Source organism: Emydura macquarii, unplaced genomic scaffold (genome assembly GCF_026122565.2).
Source record: "Emydura macquarii macquarii isolate MOO-44397 ecotype Brisbane River unplaced genomic scaffold, CSIRO-AGI_Emac_v2 contig_3004, whole genome shotgun sequence".
Taxonomy (NCBI): domain Eukaryota; kingdom Metazoa; phylum Chordata; order Testudines; family Chelidae; genus Emydura; species Emydura macquarii.
Genome location: NW_027133141.1, coordinates 222,617 through 245,519, shown reverse-complemented (window position 1 = coordinate 245,519; position 22,903 = coordinate 222,617). Strand labels below are relative to the sequence as shown.

Genomic DNA, 22,903 nt, shown 5'->3' with positions numbered 1-22,903 from the left:
AAACATTTGTTTCTTTCGAGTAGATAGTGGGGAATGTGAGATTAATTCACACCTGAGGGTAGGGTGGAGGCTTCTTTAGCTTTTTGTAAAAACATGACCTTGTTTCCTGGGAAGGGAGAGAGAAAAGCCCAGAGCTGCCTTAGTCCCAAATTGAGATCTCCTGGGGGGTGGAAACGTCCCTTGTCCCCTGCTGATTTCAGGATCTTTCTCCTCCAAAGGCTCCAGCGTACTTGGGACAGGGAGGTGTCACTGTGCAATCTGAAATGCAAGAGAGGATCCTGGAAGGAGGGAATAGAAAATGGAGAGGAACGAAACAGAGAGAAAACACCTCTTTCCCCTTCCCCTCCCACCAAGAATTATCATAAATGTGGAAATTTTCCCCATAGAAAAGAGAGAAATATTCTCCCCACACTGAGCAGTGAACGATGGACTTGCTGCATCATACCCCAGTGAGAGCAAAGAGCCATTTCCTTCCCAGATGTTGGAATAATTTGCAGCTCTGAGACCTGGCTTGGGGCTGACCAGAAGGAAGATCTGAGTGAGCAGCAAATGTGTGTGTTTGCATCAAAAGTATGGCTTTATCAGTGAGGAATGACACCCCAGGCTCCTATGTGGGTGGTTGCAGCTGAAAGAAGGACCAGGTGGGATGGGGGGGATTGTCCCGGGACTGCTGGGTAGCAGTAGGGTCTGAGCTGTGGCACTAGAAGGCAAAACCATGCAACCATAAGCAAAACCCAGCCCCATAGCATGTTGGGAAGTGTCCTTTGCCTCAGTTTCCCACTTTGCAGTGGGATAATTTGACACCCAAACTTTCCTTTAACACATCTCAGCCCTTTTCCGTCCATCGCACCCCACTCACCATTGTCTGGGCTTGGTTCATGAAGATGCAGAGTTCAGAGGTGCGTTCACAGAGGCTCACCTCCCGCCTCAGAGCTCTCTGCTGTTGCTGTGTGGACCTGCAACTGACTGCAACGTCCTGGTGTGATTAGATGCTCGCTGCCTCTTCTGCAATGTTCTGAAGTCCCCCTGCTTAACCCAGGTCTTTAGTGATTTCAGCTCTTAGTGATTTCCCAGGGTAGCAGGGAACCTCACTGCCAGTACAGCCTGTGCCTTGTCTTTCCTTTCATCGCTGTCCTGACACCAGGTGTGAGACAGAACCCCCAGAGGTGCTTACCAGTGATCCAGCTCTGATCATCACAGAACAGAAACAACAGCTCTCAATGGAGTGAAATTCGCTTTGTCATTAAACACTTGAGAGGGAAAGGTCAGAATATGTCTAGGACGCTTTAGGCACCAGCCACATTGCCCCATAGGAACATGTGCCCCAACCACTCTCCCTTTCCTTAAGATTTGGCACCACTGGCCCCTGATCTGCGAGGAACATTGAGTTTAGGGTCCCCTCAATCAGTTGTATGCAGTCCAATAAAACATATAACCTCACCCACCGAGCCCCTCAGTCAGGGCAGGCTATGTAAGTTCTGCTGCTCTTTCCTCATACAATAAAGATAACAACAGTTCATTGCACTCAATACTTAAGTGATTTGTAACCCCATCACCAGCCAAAATTGGTCATTTTGGCAAAGCAGCTCCATCATGCTGCACACCGAGGCAGAGTAGGTGCGTCTACACAAACATGGCCAGTTCCTGAAGTCTTTTCCCCCAGCTCATCACTAAACAGGAGGGGAGAGCTCATTCAGACCCTGCTTACGCTAATGTTTAAAAACTCCTTTTTGGCCTTACCGCTGCTGTACCTAGATTTCCCTTTCTGTCCCTTTTTAAGCAGCTCAGATGAGGTGGCTGAATAGTTAAAGCAATGGATTGCTAATCCATTGTCCTCTGTATGCATGGGTTTGAATCCTATTCTCATTGCAGGTGTTTATTTTTCACATCTTCTTTCTACACAGCCACTTCCCCCTTTGGTGCAGTGACAGGCCAATCCATGTTGCTCCCTATGCAAAAAAACAAAACAAAACAGGAAAACCTTCAAAAAGGGTTAAAATCACTTGCTGCAACCCTGCCTTAAATAAAATACATGCAAATACGAGATTTTTAAAAGAGTTCTGTATTTCTTAGTTTTTAATCTCAATAAGTAGCATACACATAATTTCCCTCAAACACCATCTGCCCCCCAAATTATTAAAACGACCCAGTGCTCAGCAAGCCCCAGACAGTGACACATGGCTAGAGCATCTAGGCCAAGCTGTTCCAACAGAGGCAAGTCAAACGTTTTCTCTCTGCTTCCCTTGGAGAGGTTTGACAGGGAAAACAAATTTGAAAACTTTCTGTTGAAAAAAACCAATCCTGTTCTGTTCTGGCACTTCAATTTGAATGTATTATTATTATTCTCTTCTGATTTTTCAATTATTTCAGGCTTTGGATGGCAAAAAAAAACCCAGTTTTTTTAATTTCTAAGCCGAAAGTGAAAAAAGCTGTTGGAAAAAAAATATATAGAATCCAAGGGGAATTAAGAAATGCTACCAGCTCCCGTTATGAATAGAAAAGCGAAGGTGGGAAAAGGTGAGCAGAGCTTGCTATTTAATATGAAAATTTCCAACGTGCTGCAAAATCCACATGCAGATTCACACACAAAAACCTTGGCAAGAAAAACTTCCCGAAGGCGTGAGAAGTGCCTGCTGCGGGAGGGAAGGAGAGAGCCGGGGGTTGGGGTGGAAGAAGGGGCTGCAGGTTGAGATTGAGCAGCACCATGGATAGGAAGATGCTGTGACGAGGAGGGGGCTGGGATTCAGGGGCACTGGGAATAGGGGGCCCTGTGTTGGGACTGAAGGACATCATGATTTGGGGATCCAGGTTATGGGTGGTGAGGAGTGAAAGAAATAAGGACTGATTATAAAAGCAGGGGGCTGGATACGCTGGGGTTCAGGGAAGCAGGTGTTGCCCTGCGGGGTGCAGCGCGCTGGTGGAGAACTTGCTATGTGTGGCTCAGGTACAGGCTCAGTCCCTGCTGACTGCAGGCGATTTTCTTTGTCATTTCATATCCAAAAAGCATTTTGCCTCCAGGATCAGTCATGGAGCCCCTCACCCCCGCCCCCTCATTCTCTCTGGCAGGGGGCAAGGGCGCTGCCCACCATGGAAGGTGGGGTGGATTGGATCTCGGCATTTCCAGTGCTGGGCACAAACTGATTTCTCACAACCTCCTCCACAAAGGATCTGGCTCTGCTGCAAAGCCTCCTCCATGCACCACTATCCCTGAGCCAGACACACCCACAGAGAGCACGACGGGCCAACAGGGAGGAGAGGGGAATCTGGGTCCATGTGGCTTTGAGGAAGCAGGATGCTTTTGTCGAAGCAGGGCTTGGGGTATAACATGGTGGTGCTGCCTTGATGCCTGTATCAGGGAGAGCGTGCACCCTTTGCCTATAAATCCCAGGGGTCAATCCTCATCTTCTCTCTGTGGCAGGGGCAGCACTAGGGAGAGCTTGCTGGGGCAATAGCCACCCCAAAATTTGCCTCAGCCATTGTGTAGCCACCTCTCTAAGCGCAAAGGTCCGTGCTTGATGCCCGGAGGGTGGGAGAGCGTTTCCCAGAGCCCCTGCGGCACCTTCCTTCCTGCACTCCCCTCCCAGCTCTGCTCGGAGCCAGCTCCGGCTGCTGCCCCTCTGTTTCCTGGGACCCAGCCTGAGGGTGCGTGAGGCCTCCCCGGGACCTGTGGCTAGGAGTGATGGCAGCTCGTGGGGGCTCCTCGAGGGCAGCCAGATGCAGGGGTGAGGATGGGATGCTGGATGCAGTGGATGCCTCCCAGGGGTGGGGGAGCTTTTGGAGCAGCCTTGGAGCAATCCCTGTAGCAGAGACTCCAAAGGCATGGACAGACTGGAACCAGCTGAAAAAAAAAGGGGAGGGGGGTGCAAACCCACCTTGAAATCCCCCAGCCCCATGCCGCTCAACTAGGGCTGCTTCCCCAGTTCTCTCAAGTCCCTTCTTCTGCCATTGCTGTTCCCAACTCCCTTGTAGTGCGTAAAAGACTGTTGCAAGGAGGAGGGTGAAAAATTGTTCCCCTTAACCACTGAGGACAGGACAAGATGCAACAGGCTTGAATTGCTGCAAGGGCGGTTTAGGTTGGATGCAAGGAAAAGCTTCCTAGCTCAACACTGGAATAAATTGCCAGGGGAGCAAATGGAATCTCCCTCGCTGGAGACGTTGAAGAGCAGGTTAGACAAACCTCTTGTCTGGGATGGGCTAGATAATACTTGGTTCTGCCAAGAGTGCAGGGGGCTGGACTCACAGGCCTCTCCAATGCCTTTCCAGCCATTCGCTTCTCTGACTGTATGTGGGAGGTTTCTGCATGTCCCGGATCTGCCCGCCCGTCCCTGTAGTGGTGCTACAGAATAGGGCCACAGCGGGGGGAGAGCAAGCAGACACCCCTCCTAGGTGCCTTCTGAAATACACACCCCAGATTGTCTCTCCCATCAACCCCAGACCCCCAGACCCAGAGATGGGGGTCCCAGGCAGGCATCTACTGTTGTCTGGAACTTGATGATTTTGGTAGTTGCTGCTCTCCTGGGTCCACATAATGGACTCAAACAGTGACTTTGTGATGTCCTTCCCGTCCACCAGGAGGCATCCTTTGAAGAACTAGTGTCGGCTGTGCTTGCTGGGGAGGGACAGAGACAGGGGTGACACACACACACACACACATGGATCTTCCCTCTAGGGGACACTGGCTTTGATCCAGCCCCACAACAGGGGACTCACTGGCTGTGGGGGGCAGGAAATGGGACACAGGGCCTTTCCCCTCTAGGGGGTGCTGGCTTGTATCCGGCCCCAAGGAGGGGACTGACTGGCTTGCGGGGAGCGCTTGGTGCCGGTACCGGTTGGACTGTCCCAGATTGAAGCACTCCACACTGGTCAGGTTGCACCCGCTTCTTTAGAAGAGCATGGTGTAGAAATCCATGTCCCAGGAGTCAAAGGCCAGGCCTGCAGGGTAGGGGAGCTAAGGTGGAGTGGGGATTAGTGACCTTTGATTTCCCCTGCTGTCCAGGGTGGACATAACCACCCCCATCCAGGACAGCCCAGGGCCCCCAAACCTGGCAGTGGTGGGGGCTGTTGCCCTGAATCATTTTCCATCCTGGAGGTTGCAGGGGGTTAAATCGTGCAATGATCAACTTTCCCCTCTCCTTTTAATACACATCAGAGCCAGAGGCCTCCCCCTCTTTAGGGGATCAGTGGCTCTCAACTGCTAACAAGAACGTTGACTGGACCCTTTCCTTTTCTCTAGATGAGGAGTTCTCCCTGAGTGCAGCGTGGATTGAGAAGTACCCCAAAACCCCAGGACAAATGGTCTCCGTGAGGGGTTGTTCCCACAGTGCTAAGATGCAGCCATCTCTGGGGTAGATCCATGTGCCCGTTATTTGCTAGTGAAAGGGCACGGAAATTTCTGAACTATTTTGGCTCCTCCATGTCTTCCATTCTGCTGTTAAAGAAGCATCAGCCAGGGTCCCCTCTGCCCGTGTGAAAGGCCAGCAAAGGGTGGGGATAACTTTCCAGCCACTTATTGAACACTGTTAGGTGAAATCACCTCTTCTCTTCTCTCTTGAAAACTGCAGGAACTTCAGGTGAGGGAGGGAAAACCCTAGCCCTGTGTCCTTAGAATCATAGAAGATGAGGTTTGGAAGGGACCTCAGGAGGTATCTAGTCCAAACCCCGGCTCAAAGCAGGACCAGTTCCCAATTAAATCATCCCAGCCAGAGCTTTGTCAAGCTGCACTTTAAAAACCTCTAAGGATGGAGATTCCACCACCTCCCTAGGTAACCCATTCCAGTGCTTCACCTCCATCCTAGGGAAAAACTTTTTCCTAAAATCCAACCAAGACCTCCCCCACTGCAACTTCAGACCATTGCTCCTAGTTCTGTCATCTGCCACCCCTGAGAACAGCCTAGCTCCATCCTCCCTGCAACCCCCCTTCAGTTAGTTAAAGGCCACTATCAAATCCCGCCTCATTCTTCTCTTCTGCAGACTAAACAAGCCCAGTTCCCTCAGCCTCTCCTCATAAGTCATGTGCTCCAGCCCCTAATCATTTTCGTTGCCCTCTGCTGGACTCTCTCCAACTTGTCCACGTCCTTCCTGTAGTGGGGGGCCCAAAAGTAGACACGGTACTCTAAATGTGGCCTCACCAATGCCAAATAGAGGGGAATAGAGGGGAATAATCACTTCCCTCGATCTGCTGGCAATGCTCCTACTAATGCAGCCCAATATACCATTAGTCTTCTTGTCCTGGATGTGGTGAATGTGAATGTGGGAGGTGGGAAGGGGATTAGTGTTCCCACATGCTGATTTGTTGAAGAGGATTCTGGACTCATCCTTTCTGAACTGAGATTCTGGTTTCATTGAGATGAGGGTTAATTTGGAGTCACTGCAAGGAAAGACAAGGAGCGATTCCAGGTGAACAGTGGCGCAAGTGAGATCAGCACCTTTCCCTGTGGGGAGGTGGTTTCATTAGCTGCTCTAACCTGAGAGCTGTGGTTGTTACTAAAGGAGGGAAAGGTCCTCAAACTCTCTGCCCCTCTCTCACCCCTTTATTGCATTTCAGTCTCTGGCTCCCAATCAGCAAGTAGGCCCAGTAAAGAGACAAGTTATTTAAAAAACTCTGTTCACTTTACCAAAATGTTCTCCTGATTCCCAAAGGGCCAGCCACGTCACCAGATCAATATTAGTTGGGATCTCACCCAAAACACCACGCTGCCAGCCAATCCTTTAGTAGTCAAAACTAAAGGTTTATTATAAAAGGAAAGAAATGAACAAGGTGAGAGATGTTGAATGATTAAAGCAATCAGATACATGCAAAGGACTTCAAAGTCCATAACTATCAGATTCTCAGCGATATTGGGGAGTCTGCAGGCTGGTACAGTTCCTCTGAATCCCATCCAGTACCTGGATGGATATGTCAGTCCTTTGTCCAAAGCTTCAGATGTGGAGAAATTGATCCAGAAGGAAGAAGCAGGAATGAAGACAAAATGGAGATGGTGCAGCTACCTTTATATCCTTTTTTGCCATGTGACTTGTACTTCCTTTGTCCCAAACACAGCCATACAGCACATGGCATGGAAAACCCACTGAGTGCCCCATCCCTGGGCATGTTCTTACATGTCCTGATGACTCATAAGGTGTAGCCCCTGGGTTCTTTCACTGGATTCATTGTTCAGTTGATTTCTTTTGATGAGTCATCCCTTTTTAACCTGCTCCAGTCTTTTTGAGCTTTTGGGTCCTAGGCCTTGCCCCTGCTCATCTCACCCAGTTCTGGCAGCTGGCTGGAGCCAGAAGGTAAAATATTCAAAGCTAATAGTTCCAGGATTTACAGCCTTAAAGTGTTTACCAAGAGATGGCTCACAGTTAGCCATTCTTCTTCCCTTCTGGCTTGTTTTCCTCATGGAGCCCTCCTTTAAACTAACCCAAATTCTTCATATAGTAAACATGCCAATAACCAGGTCAACATAGTGTCTATATCAGTATGACAGAGCAGCTCCAACTCCACACCAGGGGGTTGGAGAAATTGGACTAAGAGACCCCTGGGAAATAGGAGAAGTGGGGTCACTGGGAATTAGGGGAGAGAAGGTTTTGTGGATCTGGAGTTGTGGGACATCACAGCCTGTTAACACAGAATCTCTGCCGAGGCTCTGTTAATGTGGAGCCTGCACTCCATTATTACTGTCCAGTTTCATTTTATTTTACATACCTTCTCCTTCCCTCTCCACTGCTCACTGCCTACCATCCCCACACCATTCAAATACACACACACGTCTTCCCTTCCCACTCTGATCAAACCCACTGTTTTTTTATTCTTTATGTTCCTCCCAGCCACAGCAACCTCTTCCCTGGTGCAAATATGCACTTTCTTGGTTATGCCTGTGACTCTCACAGCATCCCAGTGCAAGAGGGTCAATAGTATCTGATAGTGAGTTTCAACTGGCCTGACCAGAGTGTATCCCACTCCCTAATGTCTTAACCTGTATTTAAAAGGTGTCATGTAAGAGATCAGTAGAAAGCTAATGGCATAATGTTCATTAATATTATTGTATGGCACATGTATGAAGGACAAATGCAAGATTACAGATATATGGGAATGATATTCTTAAAGCGTGTCTGTCAGGCAGGGTTGAAGGTAATCCATCCTAGACCAAGGCAGGTGGTATTTTCAAGGTCCATTAAGAGCCAATGGGAATGCAATTTACAAAAATGATAAACAAAACCATCAAACTAACAAGGGGCAGAGAGAACCACTCAGCATCATGGCAGGGGAGGATCTCACAGGAACAGGACAATTTGCATTTTAGCAAACACCCATCAGGGGAAGAATCATAGAATCATAGAAGACTGGGGTTGGACGGGACCTCAGGAGGTATCTAGTCCAACCTCCTGCTCAAAGCAGGACCAATCTCAGCTAAATCATCCCAGCCGGGATTTGTCAAGCCGCAGCTTAAAAACCTCTAAAGATGGAGGTTCCACCACCTCCCTAGGTAACCCATTCTAGTGCTTCACCACCCTCCTAGTGAAAAAGTTCTTCCTAATATCCAAGCTAGACCTCCTCCACTGCAACTTGAGACCATTGCTCCTTGTTGGGTCATCTACTACCATTGAGAACAGCCTAGCTCCATCCTTCCTGAAACCCCCTTTCAGGTAGTTAAAGGCTGCTATGAAATCCCTCCTCATTCTTCTCTTGTGCAGACTAAATAAGCCTACTTCCCTCAGCCTCTCCTCATAACAAAATCATTTTTGTTGCCCTCCGCTGGACTCTCTCTAACTTCTCCACATCCTTTTTGTAGTGGGGGGGTCCCAAAACTGGACACAATATTCCAAATGCAGCCTCACCAATGCCGAATGGAGGGGAATAATCACTTCCCTCGATCTGCTGACAATGCTCCTACTTATGCAGCCCAATATGCTGTGAGCATTCTTGGCAACCAGGGCACACTGCTGACTCATATCCAGCTTCTTATCCACTGTTACCCCCAGGTCCTTTTTGGCAGAAATGCTGCCTAGCCCGTCGTTCCTCAGTCTGTAGCTGTGCATGAGATTCTTCCAACCTAAGTGCAAGACTCTGCACATGTCCTTGTTGAACCTCATCAGATTTCTTTGGCCCAATCCTCCAATTTGTCTAGGTCCCTCTGTATCCTATCCCTACCTTCCAGGGTAAATACCATTTCCCCTAGCTTAGTGTCATCTGCAAACTTGCTAAGGGTGCAATCTACCCCATCCTCCAGATCATTAATGAAGATGTTGTACAAAACTGGCCCCAGGACTGACTCCTGAGGCACTCCGCTTGTGACCAGCTGCCAGCTAGACATCGAGCCATTGATTACTAACCGTTGAGCCCAATGAAAGCTTGTGTATCTCACCACCAGAAGCTGGTCGAATAAAAAATATTACTTGCCCACCTTGTCTCTCTGTTTTAGCAAATGGTCATTTGTCTCATAATCCTCAATGAATCTTAGCTACATTTTGTCAAACTAATATCCAGTTATGTGACCATGTGGCCTTCAGAAAAAAGGGAAAAACTCACATCATAGAGTGATATAACATACTTTTAGTTTCACAGAATCAAAGAATCATAGAATATTAGAGTTGGAAGGGACCTCAGGAGGTATCTAGTCCAACCCCCCTGCTCAAAGCAGGACTAACCTCAGCTAAATCATCCCAGCCAGGGCTTTATCAAGCCACAGCTTAAAAACCTCATGTAAAGTGAAGTTCCAGAGCAGGTTACATCTGATGCCCCAGAATCAGGACAGGAGATTCTCCCATTGCGTTCTCCTCTAATCTGATCAAATATGCTTCACTCAGTGAAGTCTCATTATTATTGTGTTTTTTACAGAAGATTTAGAATCATCATAATGGGAACAGCAGTCCATATTTCCACAGAAAAAAGCCAAGAAGTGTTTTTGTATAAAGATGGAAAGGGGGATTTAAACTATGAATGATCACACTATTTGTGGGATCCATTCAAATTCCCCTTCCAGCTCTGTGCCATTTTCATCTCCAGCCCTAGTGAGTCTGATTTAAGATGAAAGAAGTCAAAACAAGACTCTGAAACACAGAGAAGGGCTAGTAGGATGATTAGAGGAATGGAGAACTTACCTTATGAGAGGAAACTGAAGGAGCTTTGCCTGTTTAGCCAAAGAAAACAAAGACTGAGAGGAGATGTATTGCTCTCTGCAAATACATTGGAGGGATAAACACCAGGGAGGAGGAGTTAAAATTTAAGTTAGGGCCCAGTGTGGGAACAAGAACAAATGGATATAATCTGGCTTTGACACCTCCCGGAGCACAATATGCACTGTGGGAACACAGTGTCCCCTTTAACTCTCTGGATAAGGGCACCTCTCACACTGCTCTGCTAATGACAAGCAGCCCATTCAGACTTTGCTCTCACACAACCATTAGCATGTGAAGGCAAACCCAAAGTACATGCAGGCTCCCATGGCCACTCAGCAAATCCACCCAGCTCCAGCTCCTTGCTCCCCAGAAATGTACTGTCTTACATTGCTCAAAACGTTCTTGATTGGTGTCAACTCATTAATTCATTCACCCCTTCATCAAAGGATATACACAGCCTTTGAAATCTGAGCACATTCCCCAACACTTTAGCCAAACTCGCTGGTAAAGATTAAAAACATTAAAACATTAAAATAAGTTAATTAGCTATGGAAAGATAGATTTTAAGTTTTAGGCATATAAGTCAGAGTTGGTTATATAAGAAATAAAAGGTAAAATCGCAGTCCACATCCTAAACTTTATCAGACTAAACAAACTTTGAGTCAAGCAGTTTTTCTCACCCTACTGGATGTTGCAGGCAGAATTCAGTTCACCGTTCATACTAACTAGAAAGTATTCTAGATAGGATCATCCCCTTCCCCCAGTTCAGGAAGGCTTCTCTTTATCTTTCCAAATGATCTTGTTTCCAGGTGTCAAGATGGGGGAGGAGAGAGGGGAAGGGATGATGTCATTGTCCCTTATTTTATGCCCTCTTCCAGGTGCTGGAAAGATCCTTGCTCTGTCATGGCGGTTAGACAGTTGCCATCACTATGTGCTCTCTCAGGAGTCTTTGGGAGGGGCCAACTGGGAGAGTAGATTCTCCTTAATGGGCGAACAACATAGGGCTGGCTAGTCCTGATGTAGATCTGTCTCATGGGTGTGGCTCCTTAGTTGCCAGTGAAAGGCTAGCTATTAGCCTCTGAGAGCTGAGGACACTGCATCACGGGCCACTTTGGGGGGTGGAGTGGCAGAATGTGAAGAAGATAAACTCTATGTGGCTCAGCCAGAAGGTAGCACTTCTGGGGTGATGCAGGAGGAGGGAATCCCTGCGAATCACCTCATTGCCTTCCGGTCTCCCAGAGGCTGAAATGACACTTTATACAATCCTGCTCCTGCACTTTGTTATGTTTAAATATATCTTAAATGAGGAAAAGGGTACAAAAAAATCACCTTCAGCACACCCCAGGGCAACGTGTGAGCAACTGGGAAAGAGAAAGGGTGAACGCACTGGCTCTAACAGTCACTTTGCGGTAGGAGGAAGAGTATAAAATGTGATGGTCCAGATGGGCTTCGACTAGGATATGGCGGTTAAGTCATGAGGAAATGTGCTAGATAACCCTGGATATTACACAAGGCTATGTCGTTACTGCAAGAGTAGTTGTGTTTTTACATCAGCATAGCTAACTCAAGCTACCCAACTCCATGGAAAATCCTACTGGAGATGAGGCCCAGGAAGATTTTATATTTATAAGGGTAACCTCAACTAGCTAGATCTCCCACACCTTGAACTGACGGACATTCCTGGTAGGAGAGGCACATATTCCCATGACTCATAGACCACGGAGTTTACAGAAAGGATGATGGATTCACCACAAAGAAAGGCTAGCTGCAAAGACAAAAGTGGGCAGCCAAAGGGGGAGCTGAGAGCCACAGTGAAGAAAATGGTGTAAACAGCCTTAAAGATCTTGACGACAGAGTTAGGAATAGTATTATAAAAATCATTTGTCAGCCCTCAGTAAAGTTTTTATGGTTTATCATTTCTCTTGTGAATTTTCCGATGTGCATTAAGGATTGAGCTGTGATTGAATTTTTTCCTGCACTCACTGCATTCGTAGGGCCGCTCCCCCGTGTGGATTTTCTTATGTGCAATAAAGTTTGAGTTTTGCCTGAAGGTTTTCCCACACTCGCTGCATTCACAGGGGCACGCCCCTGTGTGGATTCTCTGATGCGTAAGAAGGTGTGAGCTCTGAGTGAAGTTTTTCCCACATTCACGGCATTCATAGGGCCTCTCCCCTGTATGCATTTTCTGATGATTATCAAGTCGTGAGTGATCAGGAAAGCTTTTCCTGCACTCATGGCATTCATAGGGCCTCTCTACTGTATGGATTCTCTCAGGATTAATAAGGGATGAGCGTCTATGGAAGTTTTTCCCACCCTCAGAGCATGTGTTTTTTCTCACTGTGGTGAGGATTCTGCGCTGGCTTCTGGTTCTCTTGAGGTCTTTGTGATCTGCCTGACAATTAACAGATTTACCCACTTTCTCGCTTGTTTGCTTTGTCTGCTGCTTCTCTGGCCTGTGCTGATTCTCACCAGATTTTCTTTGCTCAAGACTTCTGGATGCATTCCCTTTGGATCTTCACCTGTGTGATTGCGCTTGCTCAGCAGCCGTCTGCTGAAGAGTCTGCTCCCCGTTCTCACTCACCGTCCCATCACCTGCTGGGGTAGAGAGAGAAACCTCAGAAACAGGAATGGAAAATGGGGGAGGAAACCTAAGTAAATGCTGAAAAAAATCAGGAACTGAATTCGCCAAATTTTTCCCTTTCGGGAGCGAAAAGGGGATGAATTCTGCTTCCACATCCTATCCAAACACTCAGGATGACAGGAGGCCAGGCAGGGAGCTACTGCCAGGTGTTATCAGGATGGGTAGGAATCCATGAGCGATATCTGCCCTGAGAATACAACACACGGTAGGCACAACCCTGAACTGAGAGAGTTCACATGACTTTTTAGGGAATCCCCGCTCTTTCCATCAAGCACTGACAGTTTTTGAGTTGATTTAACTTTTCCTCACCTGTGCAGGCACCTCACAGAATCCCTTGTTCTTCTGAGTTCTGGGTTTCTGGGACCCATGGCTCTTCCCTTTTTTCCAGCTGGAAGATCACATCAGGTTTGGGAACTGGAAACCCTGCTCAGGGGAAAGAAAACAAGTGACATCAAGTGAATTCATGGGCCGCTTTTCAGAAAAAGTGTTCTATTATTTTAACCCCAGCCCAATTTAAAGCAGTAAAAACCAGGGCCAGCTTCCACATTGCTCACAAGTGCTGGACACTCTGCTTTTTAGGGATTTAACCATCCACATCTCTCCTGTTAACACACAGAGCCAGACACTCATAAAAGGGGCTCCTAAAACACAGAGAAGGCAATTCCATGTCCCAGACAGAGGAGACTTCAGACAGAGGGAAAGTCCCACTAGAAATGCTTCTTTCTGACAGAGAGAGGACCAGAGACAAGATGCCATAGGAAACCTGGAGCAGGTGAGCACTGGCTGGCGGAGTTCAACACAGTAAGGAAGAAGAGGGAGCACAAAGGTCCCAGAATACAACTTGTCAGGGGTGTTATATGTCAGGAAAGCACATTTGGAGGAAATAAGAGACTCTAGTAAGTCAAGTGTAATGGAAGAGAGTATGAATATCCCCCTGTATGTGAATAACTCCAGTCAATTAGATTCTATCATTTAGGAGCAACAGCTTCTAATTCCTCTGAGAAAGGAGAATGTGAAAAAGAAGAATCAGATTTCAGGAGGGACTGATTCAAAGATCCCAGGAACCTGCAGAGAAGACAGATTGCGGTTGCTGCAGATGGAGAGTGGGTGAAGTGAGAGACCCTTTCAGTCCCCAGAAGTTTCCCTACCAACCAATGACATTACATGGTGTACGGTTGCTGGTGAGTATTTGCTTCAGATTGGGGGGCTGTCTGTAAGCCAGGATGGGTCTGCCGCCCACTGCCTGAGCGAGAGATGGATCATCTGCTAGGATAGGTTGTAGATCTTTAATGATGTGTTGGAGAGATTTTAGCTGGGGACTGAAGGTGATGGCCAGTGGGGTTCTGTTGTTTTCTTTGTTGGGTCTGTCCTGTAGTACTCACCAGCAACCATACAAAAAAACACTACAAAATATCCTACCCAGGAACCTATCCCTGCAATAAACCCTGTTGTCAGCTCTGCCCACACATCGTCTCTAATGACATCATCACTGGTCCTAACCACATCAATCACACCATCAGGGGCTCATTCACCTGCATATCCACTAATGTTATATATGCTATCATGTGCCAGCAATGCCCCTCTGCCATGTACATTGGCCAAACTGGACTATCACTACACACAAGGATAAATGGACACAAATCAGACATAAAAAATAATAACATCCATAAACCAGTGGGAGAACACTTTAATTCCCCAGGGCATTCTGTCTCTGACCTGAAAGTTGCTGTACTTCTCCAAAAAAACTCCAAAAACAGACTTCAAAGAGAAACTGCTGAGTTAGAAATGATCTGCAAACTTGACACATTCAAACTGGGATTAAACAGAGACTTGGAGTGGCTGTCTCACTACCGAAGGTAAATTACTTTGCTCACCCATTCTCACCTCCTTCTCAATGGTCATCATTAGGTCTTAAGTACCAGACTCCATCTCCCCCATTGTTCTCAATGCACCTGGATATCTATAAGATGCCTCTGTGTTACCTATTTTCTGTATTACTGCATCTGAAGAAGAGAGCTGAAGTCTCTCGAAAGCTTATGCCTGCAAATATTAAATTTGTTAGTCTTTAAAGTGCCACAGAACTCTCGTTGTTTATACATAAAGATGTGTGTGTGTGTTATGTATGTCATGCTAATTTACATGTATAAAGTTCAGAGCATATAAAGATTGCTGTCAGAGATAGCAGACTGCTCCCCTTGGCTCCCAATCATTACAAGTTAATATGCAGATGTCAGATCAGCCATTGTCTCTCCAGGGCGCTCTAGTCATACATGGACAGTTCTTGGTAGTAGATCCATGCCAACCAAGACAGTCCTTCCCTGTTACACCAGCAGCCATTATTTCCCATGCCCCAGAGTAGGAATTAACTTCTTCACACCCAGTAGGTAACAAGGCAAAGGGAGATGGAAAGCTGAGTCATACATATTATTAAGAAAACAATAATACTACAGAAATTCACAAATTCTCCACAGGGAGGCATGGTCCACGTGAAGGGCAAGGATTATGAATCGTAGAAATGTAGCGTTGGAAGGGAACTTGAGAGGTCATCTAGTCCATCCCTCCATGCTGAGGCAGGACCAAGTATATCTAGACCATCCCTGACAGATTTTGGCCTAAAATGTTCTAAAACACCTCCAGTGATGGGGATCCCACAGTCTACTTGGTAACCTCTTCCAGTACTTACCAATCCTCATAGTTATAATTTTGTTCCCTAATATTCAACCTAAATCTGCCTTGCTGTGTATTAAGACAAATACTTCTTGTCTTACCCCAGTGGACATAGAGAACAACAGATCACTGTCCTCTTTGTAACAGCCCTTAACATATAGGGAGATTGTTACCAGGCTCCCTCTCAGACTTCTTTTCTTACAACTAAACATGCCCAGTTCTTTCAACCTTTCCTCACAGGTCATGTCTGAGGATAATGGGATAGTTTTGTAGAGGTTTACATCTGAATGGATATGAGCAAGGGAAGATTGCATTTGTCAAGGTGGGAGAAAAGGATGTTGCGGTAACTGAGATGGGGTTGATCACTTGCACAAGAGCTTTAGCTGTGTGGATGGGTAGCAAAAACTGTATCTTAGGGATGTTATGCAGAAAGAAAATGCAAGATGTAGACATAGGTAGGATGTGAGGACCTAGGGGGGTGTTCGTGGTGAGGATGATACCCAAAGTATGGGCTTGAATGACAGGCAGGAGAGGGATGCTTTCCATAATTATAGAGAAAAAAGAGATGGAGGGAGAATTTAGAGCTCTGGTTTAGTCATTTGAGCTGTTGAGCTGTTGTGGGTAGATAGGCATTTAAAAGGAGAGATTAGAGAGACAGGCTGGGATTTTAGTTTGGACAGAAGGAGACGGGTCTGGAGTAGATTGGTAGATCTGAGAGTCTCCAGCATACAGTTGGCAGTTGAACTGGTGTTTGTGGATGAAATTACCCAGTGATCAGGGGCAGATGAAGAAGAGACCGAGGAACCCCCACAGGAAGTTGGAGCAGAGATGAGAAGGATCCTCCCAAGGACACGCTGAAGGAGAGATTAGAGAGGCAGATGAGAATCAGGAGAGGACAGAAGAAGATGAGGTTTCAGGAAGAGGAGACTGGTCAGTGGTGTCAAAGGCCACTGACAGGCCAAGGAGGATGAGGATGGAGCCCTGGTTCTGAGCTGGGTCTAGCGACAGGGCATTACAGTCTTTGGCAAAAGCTGTCTCAGTGGAGTGTCCCCAGTCACTGCCTCCCTGAAACATTCCTGTTTCCACCAGACCCTCCTCGCTCCCTAGAGCTACCACCCTCTCCTCTCCCCCCTCTCCCCAGTGTGCCACACTCCCAGGTAACCCAGATTTTGTATCCAATTCTCCCTCAAAATCAGTACCACTGCTGGGCTACCCACCCCCTTTTCCCCATTCCCAGTATCCCATTTCCCCAGGCCACCCCACTACCAGTTCCCAGGTGCTCCTGTCCCTGACTGCTTCTTCCTTCTCTTGACCCAACCCTCCCTGATTCCCTCTAGCCCTAATCCTCCACACAGTCCTCTCCTTCCTCCTACTGCTTCGGGGCACCCCATGAGCACCAGCTCCCCATCGGCTTCTCCTCATCCACTGCTTCCTGCTCTCTTTGATCCCAAGGATTCCTAAATAGGACCCTCAGACTGTCTCTTGTCACCAGATGGTCCCACCTGGCTGTCACACTCTCCGCACCTTTGAGAAGTTATTATAACAGAGTCCCAGCTCTGCCGTTGTTAAGATTCAGCATTACTTGTTGTTTAAAGGTTGACTAGTCTCATTGCTCTAAAAATCCACATTCTTACTCAGATTTTATTCACATTTGCTGCTCATCATAGGGGTGCAGGACAGATTTATTGGCCCCATATGGGATTATGTCATCAAGGGATTATGTGATCCCCCCCAAAGAAAAGCAGCCTTTTACAAAAATCACCTGGCTCTGGTAACATTTTGTTGCACACATCTGGGACTGAAACTATGATTTAAATTACCCTCAACTCATCTCTGTGACTTGGTATTTATCTCCGCTAGTACACGGCCCCCTCTGTCTCTTTGGGGAAGCAGTGTTGAAAATGTGAATAACTGAAGAATTTGAAACGTCACGCAGGCACGCGCCTATCTGAGAAATCCTAGCGATGGAAATGCACATGGGCAGCAAACTAACTGGCTCCGGTAACAAACAGACATAGGGTTTTTAGCAATCTGCTTTCACAGCTGGCACAAGAGGACATGTTATGGCCATTGAACCTGAGCTATGTCCATGTATTCAAGTCTGAGCCATACCTTGGTCTGCTTTCAGAGATGGTGCATTCATTGTGCATTTCTCTTACAAGAGTTCTCTTCAAGAGTTCCTTTTGGAAGTTTTGCCACCAGATACCAAAATGTCTGGGTTAAGAGCAATATTTTAAAGAGCTCTAAAATCCACATGCAGACTGTGGCCTGGTCCGCACTTAACAGCTTTGCCGATAGCTCTGTGGATTAGGGGTGCGACAAAAAAAAAATCACACCACTAACGGACATAGCTATGCTGGCAAAAGATCTAGTGTAGACACAGTTATAGTGGCAAAAAGTCCATTTGGGGAAAAAAGAATTAAATGCCCATAAATGACATTAATGCAAAGTTGATGTTGCCCAGAGCTTCCTCCCGCCTTTCCAGCATGTGGATTGTGACTAAATTGAAATCTGTGAAAACCAGGAAATGAAGAGTCGAAGAATCTGCTGCCCCTGCAACACCAACTTAACTCTGCCCCCAGCTGCAGAGCTGACAATAGGAATGGTTCAGTCAGGGTCATGCAAAGGTTAACCAACTACCAGAGGAATCTCCATGTCTTCAAGTCAAGGCTGCATGCCTTTCTGGAAGATGAACTGCTAAGAGGGATAATGGACCAACTACATCCAGACTGCCCAGGAGTGGGCTAGATAGTGGAAAACACTTATTTTTTAGGGGGATATCCGGGACTGGGAGTGTGTTGGGGGTGCTCTACAATAGTAACCTAGGCTGGTGAGAACCAGAGTATGACCTGAAAAGTTCCAGAGGAGTAGCCGTGTTAGTCTGTGTACAGCAAAAACAACAAGAGTCCTGTAGCACCTTAAAGACTAACAAATTTCTGCGGGCATAAGCTTTCGTGGGCTGCAACCCACTTCGTCAGATGCATGAAGTGGAAATCAAAGATAAGAGATATATATATACATCTGTATCTGTGCGAATTTTTTCATGAAGTTGGTAGATTTCCAATTCATACGGCTAAAATTCAGTGCCTTAGCCTGAGGTTATGGGGCAAGAGATGTTGCTTGTCAACAATCTCAGCTTGTGCACGTCAGTGGAAACACTCTATGTAAAAGTCTAGTCTGTTGTTTCGATCATCAGGAAGGACTCAATGCAGAATTCTTCATCTTGTAGCGTTGGTAGGAAAGTATCTGTGGGTTAGTGTGTTGTTCAGTGGTGTGGTGGAAATATTCCTTGAGTCGGAGATAGCGAAAGTAGGATTCCAGGTCACCGTAGAACTGTATCATGTGTGTGGGGGTGGTGGGGCAGAAACAGAGTCCCCGAGACAAGACAGACTCTTCTGCTGGGTTAAATGTATAGCTGGATAGATTTACAATATTTTTGGATGAGTCAAGGATATCACAGTTGTGGTCCCTTGTGGCATGTAGGAGCTTAGATAGTTTAGAGTCCTTTTTCCTCTGTAGAGAAGCAAAGTGAGTGTTGTAAATGGCCCGTCTTGTTTCTGTAAAGATCAGCCATGTGGAAGTTTCTGTGGAAGTTTGGCTTTTCATGAGATTTTCCAGCATAGAGAGTTCTTTGTGCTGGCAGGCCACAGTTACACACAGACACTTGGGGGACAGGTACCTGCATACAGGTGGCTGTTAGTGAGTGGCCCAGTTTGGGAACTACAGCAGCAAGACATTGCAGGGCACTCAGGTTGCAGGAGAGGCAGTGACAGAACTTAAAACACAGCAGAGTAGAAGTTGCACTATGGGGTGACATGAACCTTAACCCTTCATTTCCCCTCCCAAAACCAAAGGAAAGGGAATCCTCACCCAGCAAAGTCACATTCTCATAGGTCTCCCGCATGACATCTTTGTAGAGTGCTCTCTGGGCAGGGTCCAGCAGAGCCCACTCTTCCCTGGTGAAACACACAGCCACCTTGTTGAAGGTCATCAGCCCCTGAAAGAGCAAGAGTCCAACACTCAGCACCTGCTGCCCCACTGACAACCCCAGTATCCACGGGGCAGCAGAGCCAACTAAATGTAAACTCTGGAATGCTCACAGGCAGCAGAATCCCACCCTTACCCTTTTCAAAGCAGCCAGGAGGCATCTGGGTGAGGGGAGCCTTCATGGTAGTCTCTGTGTGATGGGGTGTCCGCCCCCAAACTTCATGGATCTGTTCCCGGAATCTAGGGCCCATGTGAAACAAGTCCTAGCAGTTTTGTCACACCCTGGCCCCTTTTTGTCCCCCCTGGGTGTTTCCTGCCCTCTCCCACCTCCAGACCAACTCTCCAGAAGTTCCTGCCTCCTATGAATTTGCTGCTTCTGTCTCCCTTGACCAGGAACCCACCAGCAACTCTCCAGTAATCCCTACCTTAAACCAGCTCCAATGCAGCCATTTCCCTTCCCTGTCCCACGGGAGGCTGGGATGAGCTGCAGCAAACCTTGGACATGACTCTGCAGCCTCGGGGGGGGGGGGGGGGTGAAAAGGAAATTGGGAGCAATTCAGAGCAGGATTTAGTTAACATCACAATTCCCCCCAGCGTTTTTCTCTGCAGACAAACCTTGTCGATTCCGCCATGCTGAGGAAAGGCTGGGTCTCAGCCAAGTGCAGGTGCTGGCCAGTTGAGGCAGTCTGGCTTGCTGGGTCTATCACAGTGCAGGCAGGGAGCTGTGCGGCCAGGAAACATTTCAGTCAGGAGGGAGACGGCATCGGGTTTCTGCCCAAGCAAGGCGACTGCTAGGAGACAGAAGCCTAACCAGGGATGCCCTCGCTGGATCAAGCAGGGGGAACACAGGTGTCGTTCCCTGAACTGTGACACTGATTTGATATCAGTATCTCCCCCGCCAGCCATTCACATAGGTGGAGGGAGGCTGGGGCGACGCTTTCACAGGAGAATGGAGGGCACAGAGGAGCCAGGGTATTTCAGAAATTTCCATGATTTGTCACTGGCCAATAATGGCTCCTGACCCACCCCAGAGGTGGCCACATCTCTGTGCTGGGGGAAGGAAACCCTCCTGAAGACCATTCCTCATGAGGTTTTGGGATCCTCTGGTCACAGTCATAGGGTTTGAAGCCAGAAGGGATCACCTGATCTTCTGGCCTCTCCTTCTGTATCTCACTAAACCCAACCACTGAAACGAGACTAAACAGCCCACAGGAGCCTAAGTGACTATGCACTGGGTGGCGGGGAAGAGGAGGGACTGCGGGGGGCTGATGGCTGAGGCCCCTGGAATGGCAGGGAAATGACAGAGTGAGACAGACCCAGCCAATCATGGTGAGTGACCCACACACGGCAGAGCAAGGCCAACCTCCTCCCTGTCACTGCCCGTCTGATATGGGGGAAATTCCTTCCTGACACCACACATGGAGACCAGTTAGATCAAGAACCAGCCAGCCAAGCACCCATGGGAGGGAATGCTCGGTGCCACCTCAGTATCCCGGCCCACCCACCCAGCCCCGGCCGCCTCTGATGCTTCAAAGGAAGGAGACAAAAAAACCCAAAATATATTTGGGCAGGGAGGCAACTCCTTCTTCACAGCTGCAGGGGCCGGCTTAAGCAGGTGCTCTGGGGAATGTAAGATGTAGACAGGAAGGGAGACTCAGGGCTGCTCAGCTCTGACCCCTACCATGACAAGCAACCCTGGCACACAATGCAACTCCGAAATCTCTCCAGCTCTTGCGTAGAGCTAATTAACTTATTTGGCCCCCGGGGGGAGTGAACCCCTCATCCTACCCCATGTGGGGAAAAGGAAAGGGTTCAGCTACCTGTCTGGGTAGCAGCTGGGAGACCCTGACCCCCAAATATGGGGAGCCTCTGGCTGTGTACTAAATATGGGACACATCACTTTAATCAGCCAACATTTTTATGGAGCTAACAGGGGACACATGATTCTCAAATGAGAGGGCAAAGCGGGTCATCGGTGAATCCAGCCCCCCACAATCTCCACTATGGAGAATGACTCGGGGTGACCAATTCCCCCCCCCCCCCCAAAAAAGAGGAAGTTGCTACAATTAAAAGACAAAGGGAACAACTCCACACCTGAGAGGATTTTTAACTGATATTCGATAATTACATAGAAAATGGCAAAATCTGAGGTTTGACATCAGTGATCACCAATTAAAGGAAAAAGGTGGAAATTAAGGCATTTTGGATCAATTTTCACTAATTAGAGAGGAAATTGGGAAAACATTAAGGGATTTTACATCAATAATTGATAACAGATAGAGGTAAAATGTGAGCTAATGTATTATCAATATTTTATAAAGAGAGAGAAGAACATTACCAAGGATTTTGTATCAAGATTCAGTAATTTGAGAACAGGGCCAGACGGAAGAGATTTTAGGTTAACATTTTATAATTAGAAAAAGAGGGAAAGTCTCAGAGCACGTAAATTAGTAACAGATAACGAGAGGCATATGGGGCGATCAATTCAGTGTATTTTACATCAACCTCTGAGACCTGGGATTTTCTAGCGTTATTAAATATCTCACAGGAAAAGTGGAAAAAAACAGAAAGGATTATATATGGATGTTCAATAACCAGAGCAATAGTTCCCCATCATGACCACTGACAGGGCAGCAGGGAGCCCTTTGGGAAGCTATTTAAGAAAGCCAGGGGAGGAGGCCTGGAGCGGGAAGGCTCCCAGGCAGCAGAAGGGGATGGGCTGGAGGTTGGGGGGCTGTGCTGGGGTGAGGCAGCAACTGGGACTGAGTAACCTGGTTCTGGGCAGTCTCCATGGGGGAAACTTGCTCCTCCTATGCCCCTTCCATGCCCCATCGCTGGCAGAGAACAGCCACCCCATCCCCACCCCATGGGCAGCTGTCTCTCAAGGCCCTCCCATTCTGCACCCTTGAACCCCTTTCCATTCACAGACCAACTCAGGGCAACAATTTTCCCATGTAAACAGGGGGAATTTGCTGCAGACAGAATGGGCAGGAAAACACCCCAGATCTGACAGGATTTGAAACTGGTATTTGAGGGGGAAAAAATCAGGCAAACTCTTCGACAGAGAGTAGAGAAATAGTCAATAATCTGAAAGAAAAAAGGGGAGAATCACATGCTTTTTATATCTGCATTTGACAGAGAAAAATGGGGAAGATGTGGAGAGAATTTTATCAATATTTGAGAGAGAAATGGCAAAATCATTTTCCGGCCTGTCAAATTCAGATGCGATTTCATCACACACACACACGCACCCCTCCACCATGCTCGCTTTGTGAACCCTTCTCTTCTCATCCTGGCATTTCCCGACAACAAAGAGATGGTTAAATCCACTGCCTTACACTCCCTCTCGTTCTTCCCTCCCTGCCATCTTCTGACACACAGGGGGAAACCCCATCAAGGATCTGCCCACTGCCCCCCACTTTGCCTCTGGAGCAGATCCTAGCAGCAGCTGAGGGCACCGGCTTCACGGTGGTGAACACAGCTGCAATTCCCCCTGCAGACACAGGA

At 47.6% G+C, this 22,903-nt stretch overlaps 1 protein-coding gene across 1 annotated transcript in view; it reads right to left on the bottom strand.

Moving 5' to 3' along the window:
- LOC137141125 (zinc finger protein 585A-like) overlaps nt 1–22,903 on the bottom strand; it is a 171,400-nt gene that overhangs the window by 78,013 nt on the left and 70,484 nt on the right. Inside the window, exons 6-8 of the mRNA XM_067529973.1 lie at nt 14,515–14,539; nt 12,979–12,982; nt 12,030–12,370 (exon numbers count right to left, since the gene is read on the bottom strand). Coding sequence (XP_067386074.1) covers nt 12,030–12,370; nt 12,979–12,982; nt 14,515–14,539 — 370 coding nt within the window. The remainder of the gene's footprint in view (nt 1–12,029; nt 12,371–12,978; nt 12,983–14,514; nt 14,540–22,903) is intronic.